Below are 15,007 nucleotides of genomic sequence, written 5' to 3'. Positions count from 1 at the left end.
AGATTTAATCTCTTATAAATCTAAAAATATGGAGAACAACTACCAATTGGCTTTTGTCACCCAATATAACAGTCAGCATCAAGCTTTTGAAAAAAATCATAAATAAACATTGGCACATTTTACAACTGGATGCCAAATTAAAACCACTGATTAAAGATAAACCACAGATCATATACAAAAAAGCACAGAATCTTAAACAGAGTCTGGTTAAAAGTTATATACCATCTGAAGATACCATTTTAAAGGAGAATCAGGGAAGTTTCTTTTGCTTAAAATGTATAGCTTGTAAGACAACTAAGCAAACATCAGTACAGCCCATAAAGAAATTCATATCTAATGTCACAAAAAAAGAATTTGATGTAAAAGGCAGAATTACCTGTGACACTGAAAAAGTAATCTACATGTTAGAGTGTCCTTGTGGACACCAGTACATAGGACAGACTAAAAGAAAATTGAAGACTCGTATATCTGAGCACATACTAAATATTAAAAAAGGTTTGGAGACCCACAGTGTGTCCAAACATTTTTTAGACTGTCATAACAAAGATGCTTCAAAGTTAAAATTTATGGGCATACAAAAGGTGGGAAATAATTGGAGAGGAGGTGACATTTCACAAATTTTGAGACAAAAAGAAACAAAATGGATTTATTACATGGATACGTTAACTCCTAAGGGGTTAAATATTGACATAGAACTTAATGCCTTTTTATAAAATTAGCATAAATATATCATAAAATCAACATTTTATTAGAATTGCACAAAACCATATATACATCTAAAGAAAAAAGTTATTTTATGGACAGCTTTCCTCTTTTTTTTATTTTTAACAAAAAATCAGGACACATGGTAACCGCCTGTTTTAATTGAATTTCCGTTTTTTTAATAAAGTTTTTTATCCTATAAAAAGGGATTGAGGAAGTCCACTAGTTATCCTAGATGAAGGGCTTTTGCCTGAAACGCGTTGGATTACACACTGAGGAACCCCTGCTATGCACTGATTTTGACAAAACCATACTGTGCAAACTCGGACGGGGAACCAGCAGCCAGCTAGCCGCTAATTAAAGCCGTCAGCCGCTAGCCGGCCACCAGTCGCTTGGACGGGGAACTAGCAGCCAGATAGCCGTCAATTAAAGCCGCCATCTGTCAGCCGTCCGCCAGCCGCCCTGCCGCTAATCAAAGAGCGGCTAGAAATCAGCCACCTACCTAATAACAACACCGTGTGCTACGGGTGCCGGGACCGCTGCCAATAAGCAAGAACGAACAGGGGTAAGATACTCCTAACATAAGTATTGGTCTTTTACAACTCACGGACTAATTAATTAGATAGGGGTAGATAGTTATCCTGATCTTCTTTTTGGCTGAACTGCAATCCAATTCCAAATAGTCCTAAAAGGGCTGTAAACATTTTTACTAATCTTTCTATTTTCACAGGTTTTGCGCATACACATATTGACACATATCAAGCGCTTTTTTATGTTCACACCATATGAAAACTTTGAATTGAGCTGCTAAAAAGAAATCCCGTTCATAGCGCAATTTAGTATTCTTTATATTCAGTTCTATGGTCAGTTGTGTTAGTAACAGATTAGCAATGAAGACGCAGCTACACAACTGTGCATGTTTGATGTGCAATTCTTTTTATTTTACTGCAATTGCATCTCAGATTTTCAATGCATCTTTACAACTCAGCCCATTTGGATTATATGCCGCAGTTCCTATTAAATAACGCATCGCAACTTCACATGATTCCGGCGTGGCACAGCCAGAGAAAGCATAATCCCTTATTGCTTTTCCTGCAAAAAGAGACCAAGATGTAAAAACAAAAACAATTATTATCAATATGTATCAAATACTTAGTAAAAGCCACTTTAAAATATATCTCACTTGTCATAAAGGAAAATACTATTTTCAGGTTACTGTATATGTGTTCCATTAACTGACCTCTTAGCACAACATAGTGAGTGTCATGGTGTGACTTAAATTATAGCCACAGTGGCGTTTTTTACCTGTGGGCTGCAGCACTGTAGCCCCCCAGGTAAAATACGGCACCCAGCTCACTGTCAGTGAAGCCAAATGCAGCCCGTGAGACTGCACTGGCTTCACTGTGACTGGTAGTGACTTCCTATTGGAAGTCCTAACTGCAAGTCACAGATACTACAGGTAGTCCCATTGGAAGGTGTTTCCTCCCTCCGGGACTGCCAGACCGGGTTGTGATAGGCAGAGAGCTGGCTTCCTGTAGGAAGCCAGCTCCCTGCCTCATCAGCCCTAGCCAGCTTCTATGAACTGCAGCCGATGCAGGTCATAGAAGCAATGGTTTTGCGCAAGCACAGCCAAGCGGTCGCTTGTGTGCATGCGCTGGTACTGACTCCTATCAGGTTCATCCTGAAGGTGCCGGGATCCGGTCAGTGGAGGCTGCAGCAGGGGCTCTCCGCCTCCACCGGCGGACCCGGCAGCGGCAGCCCCCCTCTTCCGCATATTTAGGAGCCACCGCTAATTATAGGTACATTTGCAAAGACCCAATCTTGTTAATTTACCCAACCCCACAAGCCATCTTTTAGATGTACTGTAAAGACACAGTATTTAGATGTCAGGTGTTACAGTAAAATGGTAGCTACAATAGAGTAATAAAACATCACAGTAACAACAACTAAAGTATAATAATAACACACTAACAAAATGAAATAAAATAATTGCAAAGGACTGCAACAAGGCATTTGTAGGATTATTACATCAGGCATCTGCAATTCCTGATTTATATCCAGCCATAAGCCAAGTGAGGGGAAGGACCCAGATCCAGACATCCTTGTGTCACTGAGGACACTGTGACTCTACATCTAACTTAGGTCCTGATTCAGCATGAGTTGTAGTTGTGCGAAAAATTGCGCAACTACAACCCTTTACACCAAAATGCGAGTGTTTCGCTATACAACGAAGCGCTTGCATGATAAGGGTAGCCCTCTGCCTTTGCAGTCTAGCTGTGAAGGAAGATGCCCGACCGCCATGTTTTGGGGTGCAGCGGATGCATGGGACATCACACAGCCACCGTGGCCCACCCCGCCAATGTTCCGGACATGCCTGCGTCAAAGTCACTGTCATCCTCCATCTATGGACCACACATAATTATATGTGTTGACAGATAGTCCAGCTGTCTCTTTTGGGTATGCAACAGTCTTCATAATTTCATCCCAAAGCCCAAAGTGTAGCACCCATGGGAGCTGAGGTGGTGGAGACAGTCTAGTCCTTAAAGACAGGGGTGATGACAGCCATGCCAGGCCCCGGTAATGAATGGGGGCATGACCCCCTAAAAAGTAAGAAAATGGTGCGCTCCACAGGGGGCACCATTCTAATCAGGGGATGGGGCACCCACTTCCTACCTTACTTGTTAGATGCGGGTCCCTCCTCTTCAGCCAGTGCCATCTTCCAGTGATATTTGGGAAGCTGGTACATGTGCACTAGAGAGCACAGTGCCAGAGTCTTCTCTTTCGATGGGTGGGCGCCATTTTTCTGAATATATTACTGTTAAGATGGTGCCAGCTATTTATCTGAAGGGAAATGTCACTAAAGACGGCCCTCTGATGAAGTTAAGTTAGGGTAAGGCTTGGTGACTCTGCTATATCTACATACCTGTAGAATACGGTACTTACTTTGGTCTCCTAGTTGGGTACATTGATACAGTCTACTAGTTGCCCTTGCATTGAGTTCCTAAACAGGTTTTGCAACGTAATACACATGGACACAGAAAATCCATATGTGGCGCCGGATGTAATGGCTTGCGAGCCGGTTTTGCCTTGTAAACATTCGCTGCTTTAAAAAAAGTGTGAATTTGGCCGGAGGCTTGGAGCTCCGGCCGCAGACGCAAATTTACCGCTAGGCTACCTAGGCGGTGCCTAGGACCCGGTGGGTCCCAGGGGCCCGCAGACAGGAAGTATATTTTTTTCAACTGGCAGTGGCCCTGTCGGGTTTGTGTGGCTGAGGAGAAACTGGAAGAAGCGGGTTGTGGTCACATGGACCAATAGAAATGCACCAGAGTGGTAGGGGGAGCTGGCATTTCAGGATCGCACACCCTCCTTATGGTTACCCGCAGTATCCTGTCGCTGATGGAACAAGCTCAAGGTGATGCAGCGGCAGGCACAGCTGGAGAGCAGGGTGTTCTGATGGAACCTGCTGATGGCTCCTCATAACTGAGAGAGGAGCTTAGGGCCATAGATCAGCTTTCTCTGAGGAACTGACAGTCAAAGGGCGGGCAGTTGATATTGGCGGTGGGGGAGAGCTATTGTACCAGAGCATGGTACTGGCCAGTGTAACACACTGTATGGAGTGAGTTAGGGGAAGCTGTAAATAGGAATGAGACGGAGGAGTGTTTGCTGCTACCTGACTATTATGTGAGAACAGTCCTGACGCTACCCGCTCAGCGAAGGGATGCAAAGCAGGTAGGTGCCAGGCTAGAGAGAGGCGCTCTCCCTGCTTTGCTTCCCCACTACTGCGCCACCCTCTCTCCCCTGCTGCTTCTGCCTGTTGCTGTGCCTGTGACTGTATGACAGGCAGCAGCGCCGGCAGCACAAAAAGCCTTCCCCCCCCCCCCCCCTCATCACCTATGACAGCGGCTATGTGTGTGCAGTGTGGGTCCTGAAGAAGGGGAGGAGCTATGACAGCATGAGAGTGGAGCTACACACGAAAGAGGGGTGGAGCTACACGGGACCAGACAGCTGAACAGTGGGAGCGCAAGCATTGCAGTGACGGCCAGCCAGACTTGGTAAGTGGAAGATGAGAAATGTGTTGTGTGTGTGTGTATGTGTTTGTGCATACCTCCCATACGCGCACGGCATGTATTCAGAGCTAGGAGGGGAGCGGAGGCTGCCCAGCTGCTGCGAGAGCGCTGGGCACGCCCCCAAAAGAAAAAAAACGGACCATTTGGCGAGGCCACGCCCACTCAAGCGAGGCCACACCCATTACAGTCGAGGCCACGCCCCCTTTTCAGATCGGAGCGCAGAGTCCCGCTGTCGACAAGACAAAAGTTGGAAGGTATGGTTTGTGTGAGGTGAGTGGAGTGTGTATGTGTTGTGTGTGAGGTGTGTATATGTGCGTGCATTATGGCGGGCATTATGTATAAGGACGCTACTACTGGCAGTCATTACGTATAAGGATGATACTACTGGCGGGCATTATGCACTGACCCTTTGTGCAGTATGGGAGGGCACAAATTTATAGTTTGCACTTTGCAGGGGGGGCGCCGAACACCCTATCACCGGCCCTGTGTGAGAACATGGGGTGCTTATAAAAAAAATTAATATATATATATATATACACACACAGAATGTCTAAGGGAGCTGTATGTGTTGTTAAATAGGAATACTCTTCCAAATTTTGACCACAGTATAATAAAAAAACTTTCAATTTATTCACATATTGGGGGTAATTCTGAGTTGATCGCAGCAGGAACTTTTTTAGCAGTTGGGCAAAACCATGGCCCTCATTCCGAGTTGTTCGCTCGGTAATTTTCTTCGCATCGCAGCGATTTTCCGCTAATTGCGCATGCGCAATGTTCGCACTGCGACTGCGCCAAGTAAATTTGCTAAGAAGTTTGGTATTTTACTCACGGCATTATGAGGTTTTTTCTTTGTTCTGGTGATCGGAGTGTGATTGACAGGAAGTGGGTGTTTCTGGGCGGAAACTGGCCGTTTTATGGGAGTGTGTGAAAAACGCTGCCGTTTCTGGGAAAAACGCGGGAGTGGCTGAAGAAACGGGGGAGTGTCTGGGTGAACGCTGGGTGTGTTTGTGACGTCAAACCAGGAACGACAAGCACTGAACTGATTGCACTGGAAGAGTAAGTCTCGAGCTATTCAGAAACTGCACAGAAAAATCTTTTTGCAATATTGCGAATACTTTGTTCGCAATTCTGCTAAGCTAAGATTCACTCCCAGAGGGCGGCGGCTTAGCGTGTGTACTGCTGCGAAAAGCGGCTAGCAAGCAAACAACTCGGAATGAGGGCCCATGTGCACTGCAGGGGAGGCAGATATAACATGTGCAGAGAGAGATAGATTTGGGTGTGGTGAGTTCAATCTGCAATCTAAGTTGCAGTGTAAAAATAAAGCAGCCAGTATTTACCCTGCACAGAAACAAAATAAACCACCCAAATCTAACTCTCTCTGCACATGTTATATCTGCCCCCCCCCCCCCCCCCTGCAGTGCACATGGTTTTGCCCAACTGCTAAAAAATTTCCTGCTGCGATCAACTTGGAATTACCCCCATTATCCATGGACAGTGCACTTTAGTGAACATAAATTGCCACATACAATTCAAGCAACAAACATGTTTAAAATACAGATATCAATTTTGTAGAAGACATGATACAATCAGTGTATTCCATCCAATAGTATCTTATACAGGATGTCTGATGTTCTCACAGCTAAAAAAAGGGTATTGTTTTAGCTGTGAGAACATCAGACATCCTGTATAAGATACTATTGGATGGAATACACTGATTGTATCATGGCCCTCATTCCGAGTTGTTCGCTCGCAAGCTGCTTTTAGCAGCTTTGCACACGCTAAGCCACCGCCTACTGGGAGTGAATCTTAGCTTATCAAAATTGTGAACGAAAGATTAGCAGAATTGCGAATAGACACTTCTTAGCAGTTTCTGAGTAGCTCCAGACTTACTCGGCATCTGCGATCAGTTCAGTCAGTTTCGTTCCTGGTTTGACGTCACAAACACACCCAGCGTTCGCCCAGACACTCCCCCGTTTCTTCAGACACTCCCGCATTTTTCCCAGAAACGGTAGCGTTTTTTCACACACTCCCATAAAACGGCCAGTTTCCACCAAGAAACACCCACTTCCTGTCAATCACATTGCGATCACCAGAACGAAGAAAAAACCTCGTAATGCCGTGAGTAAAATACCTAACTGCATAGCAAATTTACTTGGCGCAGTCGCACTGCGGATATTGGGCATGCGCATTAGCGACTAATCGCTCCGTTGCGAAAAAAAAATAATGAGCGAACAACTCGGAATGACCACCTATGTCTTCTACAGAATTGGAATCTGTATTTTAAACATGTTTGTTGCTCGAATTGTATGTGGCAATTTATGTTCACTAAAGTGCACTGTGCATGGATAATATGTGAATGAAATGAACGTTTTTTTTATAATATTGTTGTCAAAATTTGCTAGAGTATTCCTATTTAACAACACATACAGCTCCCTTAGACATTCTGTGTTTTGTATTCTATTTTCTGTACTCCAGCTAACAGAGAGCACGTCTTAAGGTTGTAGCTCACTTTTAGCGCAGAACTGGGTCTACACCACATCCATATATATATATATATATATAACATCCAAGAATAACGGCACTGGAGACTGTCAGTGAGTATAAATGCTGTATTAGAAGGTACCTTCTAATACAGCATTTATACTCGCTGACAGTCTCCAGTGCCGTTATTCTTGGATGTTATATAATTGTTTTTCATCTGGCACGGAGAGAAGTTGCCTGATCTATTGCGGAGTGCCGGCTGCCATGGACTGTATATATATATATATATATATATATATATATATATATATATATATATAAATTTATTTTTTTACATTGCAGTATTAGTCGTATCTCTGTACAGCTGGCTCAACTATGTTCCACCCTTTTCTCTCTTTCTCTTCTCTCTTTGCCCCTCTTTCTGCCTCTCTCATTTTGCCCCACCCTGTGCCTTTCTATCTCTCTGCCTCTCTTGTGCTCTCTCCTCTTTACCCCCTCTCTCCTCTCTGTTCCTCTCAGTCTCTTCTCTCTTTGTCCTTCTTTCTTTCCTCTCTCTGCCTCTCTCGCTCTGCCCCACCCTGTGCCTTTCTATCTCTTCGCCTCTCTTGTGCTCTCTCTCCTCTCTGTGTGTCTCTCTTTATCTTCTCTCTCTGTCCCTCTCTCTGCCTTTCTACCTCTCTGCCTCTCTTATTCTCTCTCCCTATCTCTCTAAACATCTACCGCCGGTTTCTTGCACCTGTTCATAGTCTCTCTCTCTCCTCTTTGTTGTTGGCTTCCTTCTCTCTCTGAAACTGCAACACAAACCTCTCACAGTGGGGGGTACATGTCCACTGCCAGCGGGTTGGGTAAGGGATACCAGCAGCTGGGATGCCGGCGGTCTCCACCCTCCACCAGTAGCAGCAGCTCTCCCAGCAGCAGCGCAGCTGCTGGGAGAGAGCAGTATCGGTTCCCATGCTGCATGAAAAGAGGATCTGCGGTGCTGCGACTGCCTCATTGATAAGCGAGGGAAGGAGTCACAAACACAACAGGTACAGCCAGGGGTGGTGATGACAGGATATAGTGTTATGGATTGTATGAGGAAGGGAGCCCCAAATTGGTGCCTTGCTTAGGGCCTCATTAGGTCTAAATCCGCCTCCGGCCGGCCGTCTCGAAAGCCATTACATCCGGCCTATGGAGTGAATTAGTTTAAAAAAACAAACAAAGGGGAGACACTGCTGATATGAAGGAATGAAGAATCTAACAAAGTCACTGGGGAATTCCAGAGTGGATGTGGTATATGCACATTCTCGGAAATTACGCATTGCTAGGAGTTGAACTTAGAGGCAGATTTTTTGTATAATTGTTTTTTGTTTAATAAAGCTTTTATCAAGTATGGGGCAGTGAGGTGCTGCAAGATCAATTGCTGGGGGGCACTGGCTGGTATAAGAGTCAGCTTTACACACACATATATGATCCTGATTGTTCTCACCCCAACAGCCCAGTTTATTGCACAAAGTTGTAGGTAAGAAATACTGTAACACTGGCTCCACAGTCACATGTGCAGAAATCCCGAGATGAGGCATGATCACGTGCCAAAATTCTGGCTTTAGATGCATGTGTGAACGGGGATGTAGTTACAGTGCTGGCACTCAGGATCCCAGCGGTCAGGACACTGATGCCGGAATCCCAACCACTGACAATGCCGCCAGCCAGAATCCCGGCTAACAGGGGCTATTCCCACTCGCGAGTGTCCACAACACCCATAGGGTGGTCTTCAGATTGCTGGCTGTCGGGATCCTGGCGCACAGTATACCAGTGCCGGAATCCCAACACCTGGCATACCGACACCTTTTCTCCCTCTTGGGGATCCACGACCCCCCTGGAGGGAGAATAGATAGCATGGCGCGCATAGCACGCCATCGTGCCCGCAGCGAGCCCACAAGGGGCTCATTTGTGCTCAACAAGCTGTCGGTATGCCGGGATTCCGGCACCGGTATGCTGGCCACCGGGAGCCCAGCCGCCAGCATACCATACTACACCGCACCCATACAGTGCGTATAGAACCTGTGGCAAGCGGCAATCTAGCGGCTGGGATCCCAGCGTTGGTATGCTGACCGCTGGGATCCCATACCAAACATGTGTGAAAGGGGTATTAGAGAGTTATCAGTGAGCAATGACAATACCTGGCCGAGATGCTTTTCCATTATAACTGAGGCACGAGGTTTTGTTACCGGTGCACTTCATGGGTTTCTGTGTACAGTTAAGACTATCCTGAGCAAAACAGGAGTCACACTGATATCCATTCTCTGTCATATTTTTCCAGGGCACTAGTCATTGGGAGACAAGCAATTATTACAAAGTATTGCAAATACCAAAAGCAGGTAAAGATATTGCGGGGTAGATGTATTAAGCCTGGAGAAGGGATAAAGAAGTGATAAAGCAGTGATAAGTGCAAGGTGATAAATGCACCAACCAATAAGCTCCTAACTGTCAATTTACATATTGGAGTTGGTTGGCTGGTGCGTTATCACCTTGTACTTACCATTGCTTTATCACTTCCGTATGCCTTCTCCAGGCTTAATACATCTGCCTCATTGTGTCTCCAAATAGAAATTCTAATAATAATAATAATAATAATAATAATAATACTATTTTGGAGCGGATTTGAACAAAAGAGTTTTTGTGAAGGCAAAACAACAAACACTCTTGCGGGTACACATAACCTACAGTATACTGTGAAATGATTATCAACTGTGAAAGTTTACTTTTATTTCTATATCCTTAAAAGGAAAAGTGAGAACAATTTGTGATGTGGTATACATGGTCTATAGCATAAAGTTACTGTAGTATCAGGGCCTTAACTCAGGGGCGTAGCGAGGGACGTTCCGGTGGAGCGCAAGCTCCAGGCGCCGGAAACTTCAGAGGGCGCCTAGCAGCGCTGCGGGCAGGCCCGGCGCTACCCACTTAGCACAGTCTGCAAAATAGGGAGGCGCAATGACGGGTGCTCTCCCTGCTCTGCTGCCGCTATGCCTGTCACACTGCATGACAAGCAGCGTCGCTGGCAGCAGAGGGATGAGAGGGGGAATTAGAACCTATATGACTCACTGTGAGCAAACAAGCAGCAGCAGGGGAAGTCCCTACAACTCACAGTGGTGCCGAGCCTCAGTCTCCTCCTCCCTGATCTCAGCAATGGGGTCAGAAGATCATGTGCCGAGCTGTGATTGGAGGAACTCGGCACATGCTGATTAGAAGAGCCCCTGATTGGAGGAGCTGTCACATGCTCCTCTGACCCCTGCTGGAACATGGAGGATCTCACAGCATGGCCCCTGTCTGTGAGTATTAAGCCTACCTCCTCTGTCTCCACAGTAACTGCTCCTGTCTCCATAGCTCCTGCCTAACTCTGCCACCTCTCTATGCAGCCTCTGCCTCTCTCTCACTGCTACTGTACATGTTTCATTCTATGTAAAGTCTGTGCACAGTATCTGCCCCCCTCACTGCCCATCATCTGCCCCCTCTCTCCCCAATATCTGCCCCCCTTGCTTTCTTTCCCCAGAATCTGATGCCCCTCCTCTCTCTGGCCAGCATCTACTCCCCCTCTCCTTTCTCTCTCTGGCCAGCATCTGTCCCCCCTCTCTCTGCCCAGCATCTGCCCCCCTTTCCCCAGCATCTCTCTGCCCATCATCTGCCCCTCTCTCCCCAGCATATGCCCCCCTCTCTGCCAAGAATCTGCCCACCTATTCTCTCTCCACAGCATCTGCCCCCTTCCTCTCTGCTTTGCATCAACCCCCCCTCCTCTCTGCCACCTGCATCTGCCACCTCTTTCCCCAGCATCTACCTACCCCCCTCTCTCTCCAGCATCTGCCCTCTTCTCTTTCCAGCATCAGTCCTCACCTCTCTCTGCCCAGCATCTGCCCCCCTTTCTCTGCCCAGTATCGGCCCCCCTTTCTCTGCCCCATCCTCTCTCTGCCCAACATCTGTCCCCCTCTCTCTGCCCACTTTCTGTTTCCCCCCTCTCTCTGTCCAGCATCTGCCCCCCCCCCCTCTCTCTCTGCCCAGCATCTGCCTCCCCTCTTCTCAGGATCTGCCCCACCTATTTTTGCCCAGGGCGGGAGAAGGAGCGCCGTGACGTGAGCTTGCTCCAGGAGCCATAGCTCCACACTACGCCTCTGCCTTAACTAGAGTGGTACAAGCGGTGCTCTGCCCACAATGCAGGTGCACTGTTGTTGGAGGTGGCTGCTACGTCATTTTGCTCAGCACCCACTATGATGTATATTACTAATATACTGTACTTCTCAGCAGCGTGCGTCCCGCACCTTCTTTTTGTTTGCAACCTCAGTTGTGCCTGTGTAAGTCAAGCTCCACCTCCCCCCCCCACTCCCTTATTCTGAAAGGAGTGACTGCCATCAGATATAGCTGTGGAGCAGTTCCATGGTATAGTGCCACAGGTAAGGTGATGATGATGGTTATGCACTGCAGCTTTGGGGGGGGGGGTTGATGATGAATGAGGAGGAGGTAATATAAATAATTGACACTACTGTGAGGTGTAATGTGAATAATAGACACTACTGTGTGGTGTAATGTGAATAATGGACATTACTGTGAGGCGTAATGTGAATAATGGACACTACTGTGAGGTGTAATGTGAATAACAGACACTACTGTGAGGTGTGATGTGAATAATGAACACTACTGTGAGGTGTGATATGAAGAAGAGACACTACTGTATGGTGTAATGTGAATAATAGACACTACTGTGAAGTGTAATGTGAATAACAAAGACTACTGTGCAGTGTAATGTGAATAACATATACTACAGTGTGGTGTAATATGAATAACGGACTCTACTGTGCGGTGTAATGTGAATAACGAACTCTACTGTGCGATGTAATGTGAATAACGGGCACCACTGTGCGGTGTAACGTGAATAACGAACTCTACTGTGCGATGTAATGTGAATAACGGACACTACTGTGCGGTGTGATGTGAATAACGGACACTACTGTGAGGTGTGCTATGAAGAAGAGACACTACTGTGTGATGTAATGTGAATAATGGACACTACTGTGCAGTGTAATGTGAATAGCGGACACTACTGTGCAGTGTAATGTGACTAATGGACATTACTGTGAGGTGTGATGGGAATAATGGACACTACTATGCAATTTACTGTAATGTGAATTGCTACTATTCTGTGGCCACACATCTTCTCCATACAGTCACTCTCTATTTTAAATATGGGGTGTGTGTGGAACCAATTCTTCTGGCAAAGGGCACTAAAATGTCTACTTACAGCTCTGTGTAATTTTACTCCATGTAGTGTGAAAACAACATAAATTTTAAAAAATATGCAGCTACTTTTGTCTAATACAGGCAACAATATGAAAAATGAGTCTCTGATTATATATCAATATTTAGCAAAAATTGCTGTACATAAGAATTGTCTAGACTCTTTCTATAGATTTACATATTAATTACCTGACAAATTATCACAAATAATAGCACTTTTGATCCCATCAACCTGGATCATGTTTCAACACAGTACTTGTTTGGACAACCAGTGTATATCAAAGCCAATAATATGTGAGATTGGAAAGATCACTGGGGCACAGGTATATGCAATTGCGGTTGAATTGCCAAAAATGTCGAAAAACTGGTCATTTTCAACACAAAAAAACTGTCGAATTTGATTTGACAATTCAATACAGTACTTTTCGACAAAAAACCTGCCGTTTCATTTTCGACTTTTGGCAATTCGACATTTTTTCAATTCGACATGTCTGCAATGTTAAAATGCGGCTTTTCGACAAAAGTATATTCAGTTGAAGAATGTCGATTTGACAAGAGTGCTTTTCGACAGTCATTTCGTCAATTTCATTCCGCCTCATTTTTCTGTCGTGATCTAATAAAATTTGTTAAAAACATGTATTTTTTGGTGCTTTTTTATTGCTAATAGCATATCTATTTATATTTGAAGGGATTATCTACTTGGTTTGTCTATTTGAGAGCCACAAGTATTATTTAATCGATTTTAAAAAGAATATATATTTTTTTTACTAAGTACAATAATATGGAGAGATCAGTGCATGTTTTTCAGTTGGAAGGAGTGTGAAACGGTTAAAAATCCAGAAAAAAAATGCGTGGGGTACCCCCTCATAAGCATAACCAGCCTCGGGCTCTTTGAGCCGGTCCTGGTTGTAAAAATACGGGGGGGAAATGACAGGGGTTCCCCCGTATTTTAACAACCAGCACCGGGCTCTGCGCCTGGTCCTGGTGCCAAAAATACGGGGGACAAAAGACGTATTGGTCCCCCATATTTGTAACACCAGCATCGGGCTCCTCTAGCCAGAGAGATAATGCCACAGCCGGGGGACACTTTTGTATCGGTCCCTGTGGCCGTGGCATTAAATCCCCACCTAGTCACCCCTTGCCGGGGTACCTTGGAGGAGTGGGGACCCCTTAAATCAAGCCCCCCCCCTCCAGCCACCCAAGGGCCAGGGGAGAAGCCCGAGGCTGTCCCCCCCATCCAAGGGTGGCGGATGGGGGGGCTGATAGCCTTTTGTGTATAAAAATATATTTTTTTTTGTAGTAGAACTACAAGTCCCAGCAAGCCTCCCCCGCAAGCTGGTACTTGGAGAACCACAAGTACCAGCATGCGGGAGGGAAACGGGCCCGCTGGTACCTGTAGTTCTACTACAAAAAAAATCCCCAAATAAAAACAATTCACACACACCGTGACAGCATAACTTTATTACATACATGCACACCAACATACATACATACATACTTACCTATGTTGACATGCATTTGAGCTATCAGGCGGCGCACTCGAGATACAATCTGTATCCAATGGTGGGAACTTTGCAGTCAGCGGTAGACCGCAAGGTTATGTGGGGTCACTCTTGTGGTCTACCGCCGACCGCAAAGTTCCCACCATTGGATACAATGGAGCGCCTCTGCGCTACATTGTATCTCGAGTGCGCTGCCTGACTGATAGCTCAGACGCGCACAGCCAATCAGGAGAGTGCCATGACGTGGCGCTCCCTGATTGGCTGAAGGGACCCTCTTTGATAGCAGTCACGGGGGGTCCCGCCAGTCGGGGAAAGGGGTCCCATGTGTAAACATGGGACCCCTTTCAGTGCACGGATCGTGTTTTTCATTTTTTTATTTTGCCAAGTACGTGGATTACAAACAAGAAGAGGACCGATCTACACTAGATTGTTGTGAGTATAATTTTATTTACAGGTACCCCATGGATTCTACGTGGAGAAGGGGACCGACTCTTCGTGTCAACATAGGTAAGTATGTATGTATGTTGATGTGCATGTATGTAATAAAGTTGTACTGTCACAGTGTGTGTATTGTTTTTATTTGGGTATTTTTTTTGTAGTAGAACTACAGGTACCAGCGGGCCCATTTTCCCCCCGCATGCTGGTACTTGTGGTTCTCCAAGTACCAGCTTGCGGGGGAGGCTTGCTGGGACTTGTATTTCTGCTACAAAAAACAATATTCTTTTTTTTGACACAAAAGGCTATCAGCCCCCCATCCGCCACCCTTGGATGGGGGGGACAGACTCGGGCTTCACCCCTGGCCCTTGTGTGGCTGGAGTGGGGGATCCCTTGATTTAAGGGGTCCCCACTCCTCCAGGGTACCCCGGCCAGGGGTGACTAGTTGGGGATTTAATGCCACGGCCGCAGGGACCAATATAAAAGTGTTCGCCGGCTGTGGCATTATCTCTCTGGCTAGTGGATCCCGGTGCTGGTGTTAAAAATATGGGGGAC

At 46.0% G+C, this 15,007-nt stretch overlaps 1 protein-coding gene across 1 annotated transcript in view; it reads right to left on the bottom strand.

Annotated features, from left to right (window-relative positions):
* Window positions 1–1,617: 1,617 nt before the first annotated feature.
* The window catches only part of LOC134967025 (phospholipase A2 inhibitor and Ly6/PLAUR domain-containing protein-like), a 33,548-nt gene continuing 20,158 nt past the window's right edge, over window positions 1,618–15,007 (bottom strand). Inside the window, exons 4-5 of the mRNA XM_063944017.1 lie at window positions 9,413–9,556; window positions 1,618–1,794 (exon numbers count right to left, since the gene is read on the bottom strand). Of these exons, the coding sequence (XP_063800087.1) occupies window positions 1,661–1,794; window positions 9,413–9,556 (278 nt within the window). The 3' untranslated portion in view covers window positions 1,618–1,660. The remainder of the gene's footprint in view (window positions 1,795–9,412; window positions 9,557–15,007) is intronic.

The sequence above is a fragment of the Pseudophryne corroboree genome, chromosome 10 (assembly GCF_028390025.1).
Source record: "Pseudophryne corroboree isolate aPseCor3 chromosome 10, aPseCor3.hap2, whole genome shotgun sequence".
Lineage (NCBI taxonomy): Eukaryota > Metazoa > Chordata > Amphibia > Anura > Myobatrachidae > Pseudophryne > Pseudophryne corroboree.
The sequence above is the reverse complement of the archived record's forward strand: the minus strand, read 5'-3'. Positions and strand labels throughout refer to the sequence as shown.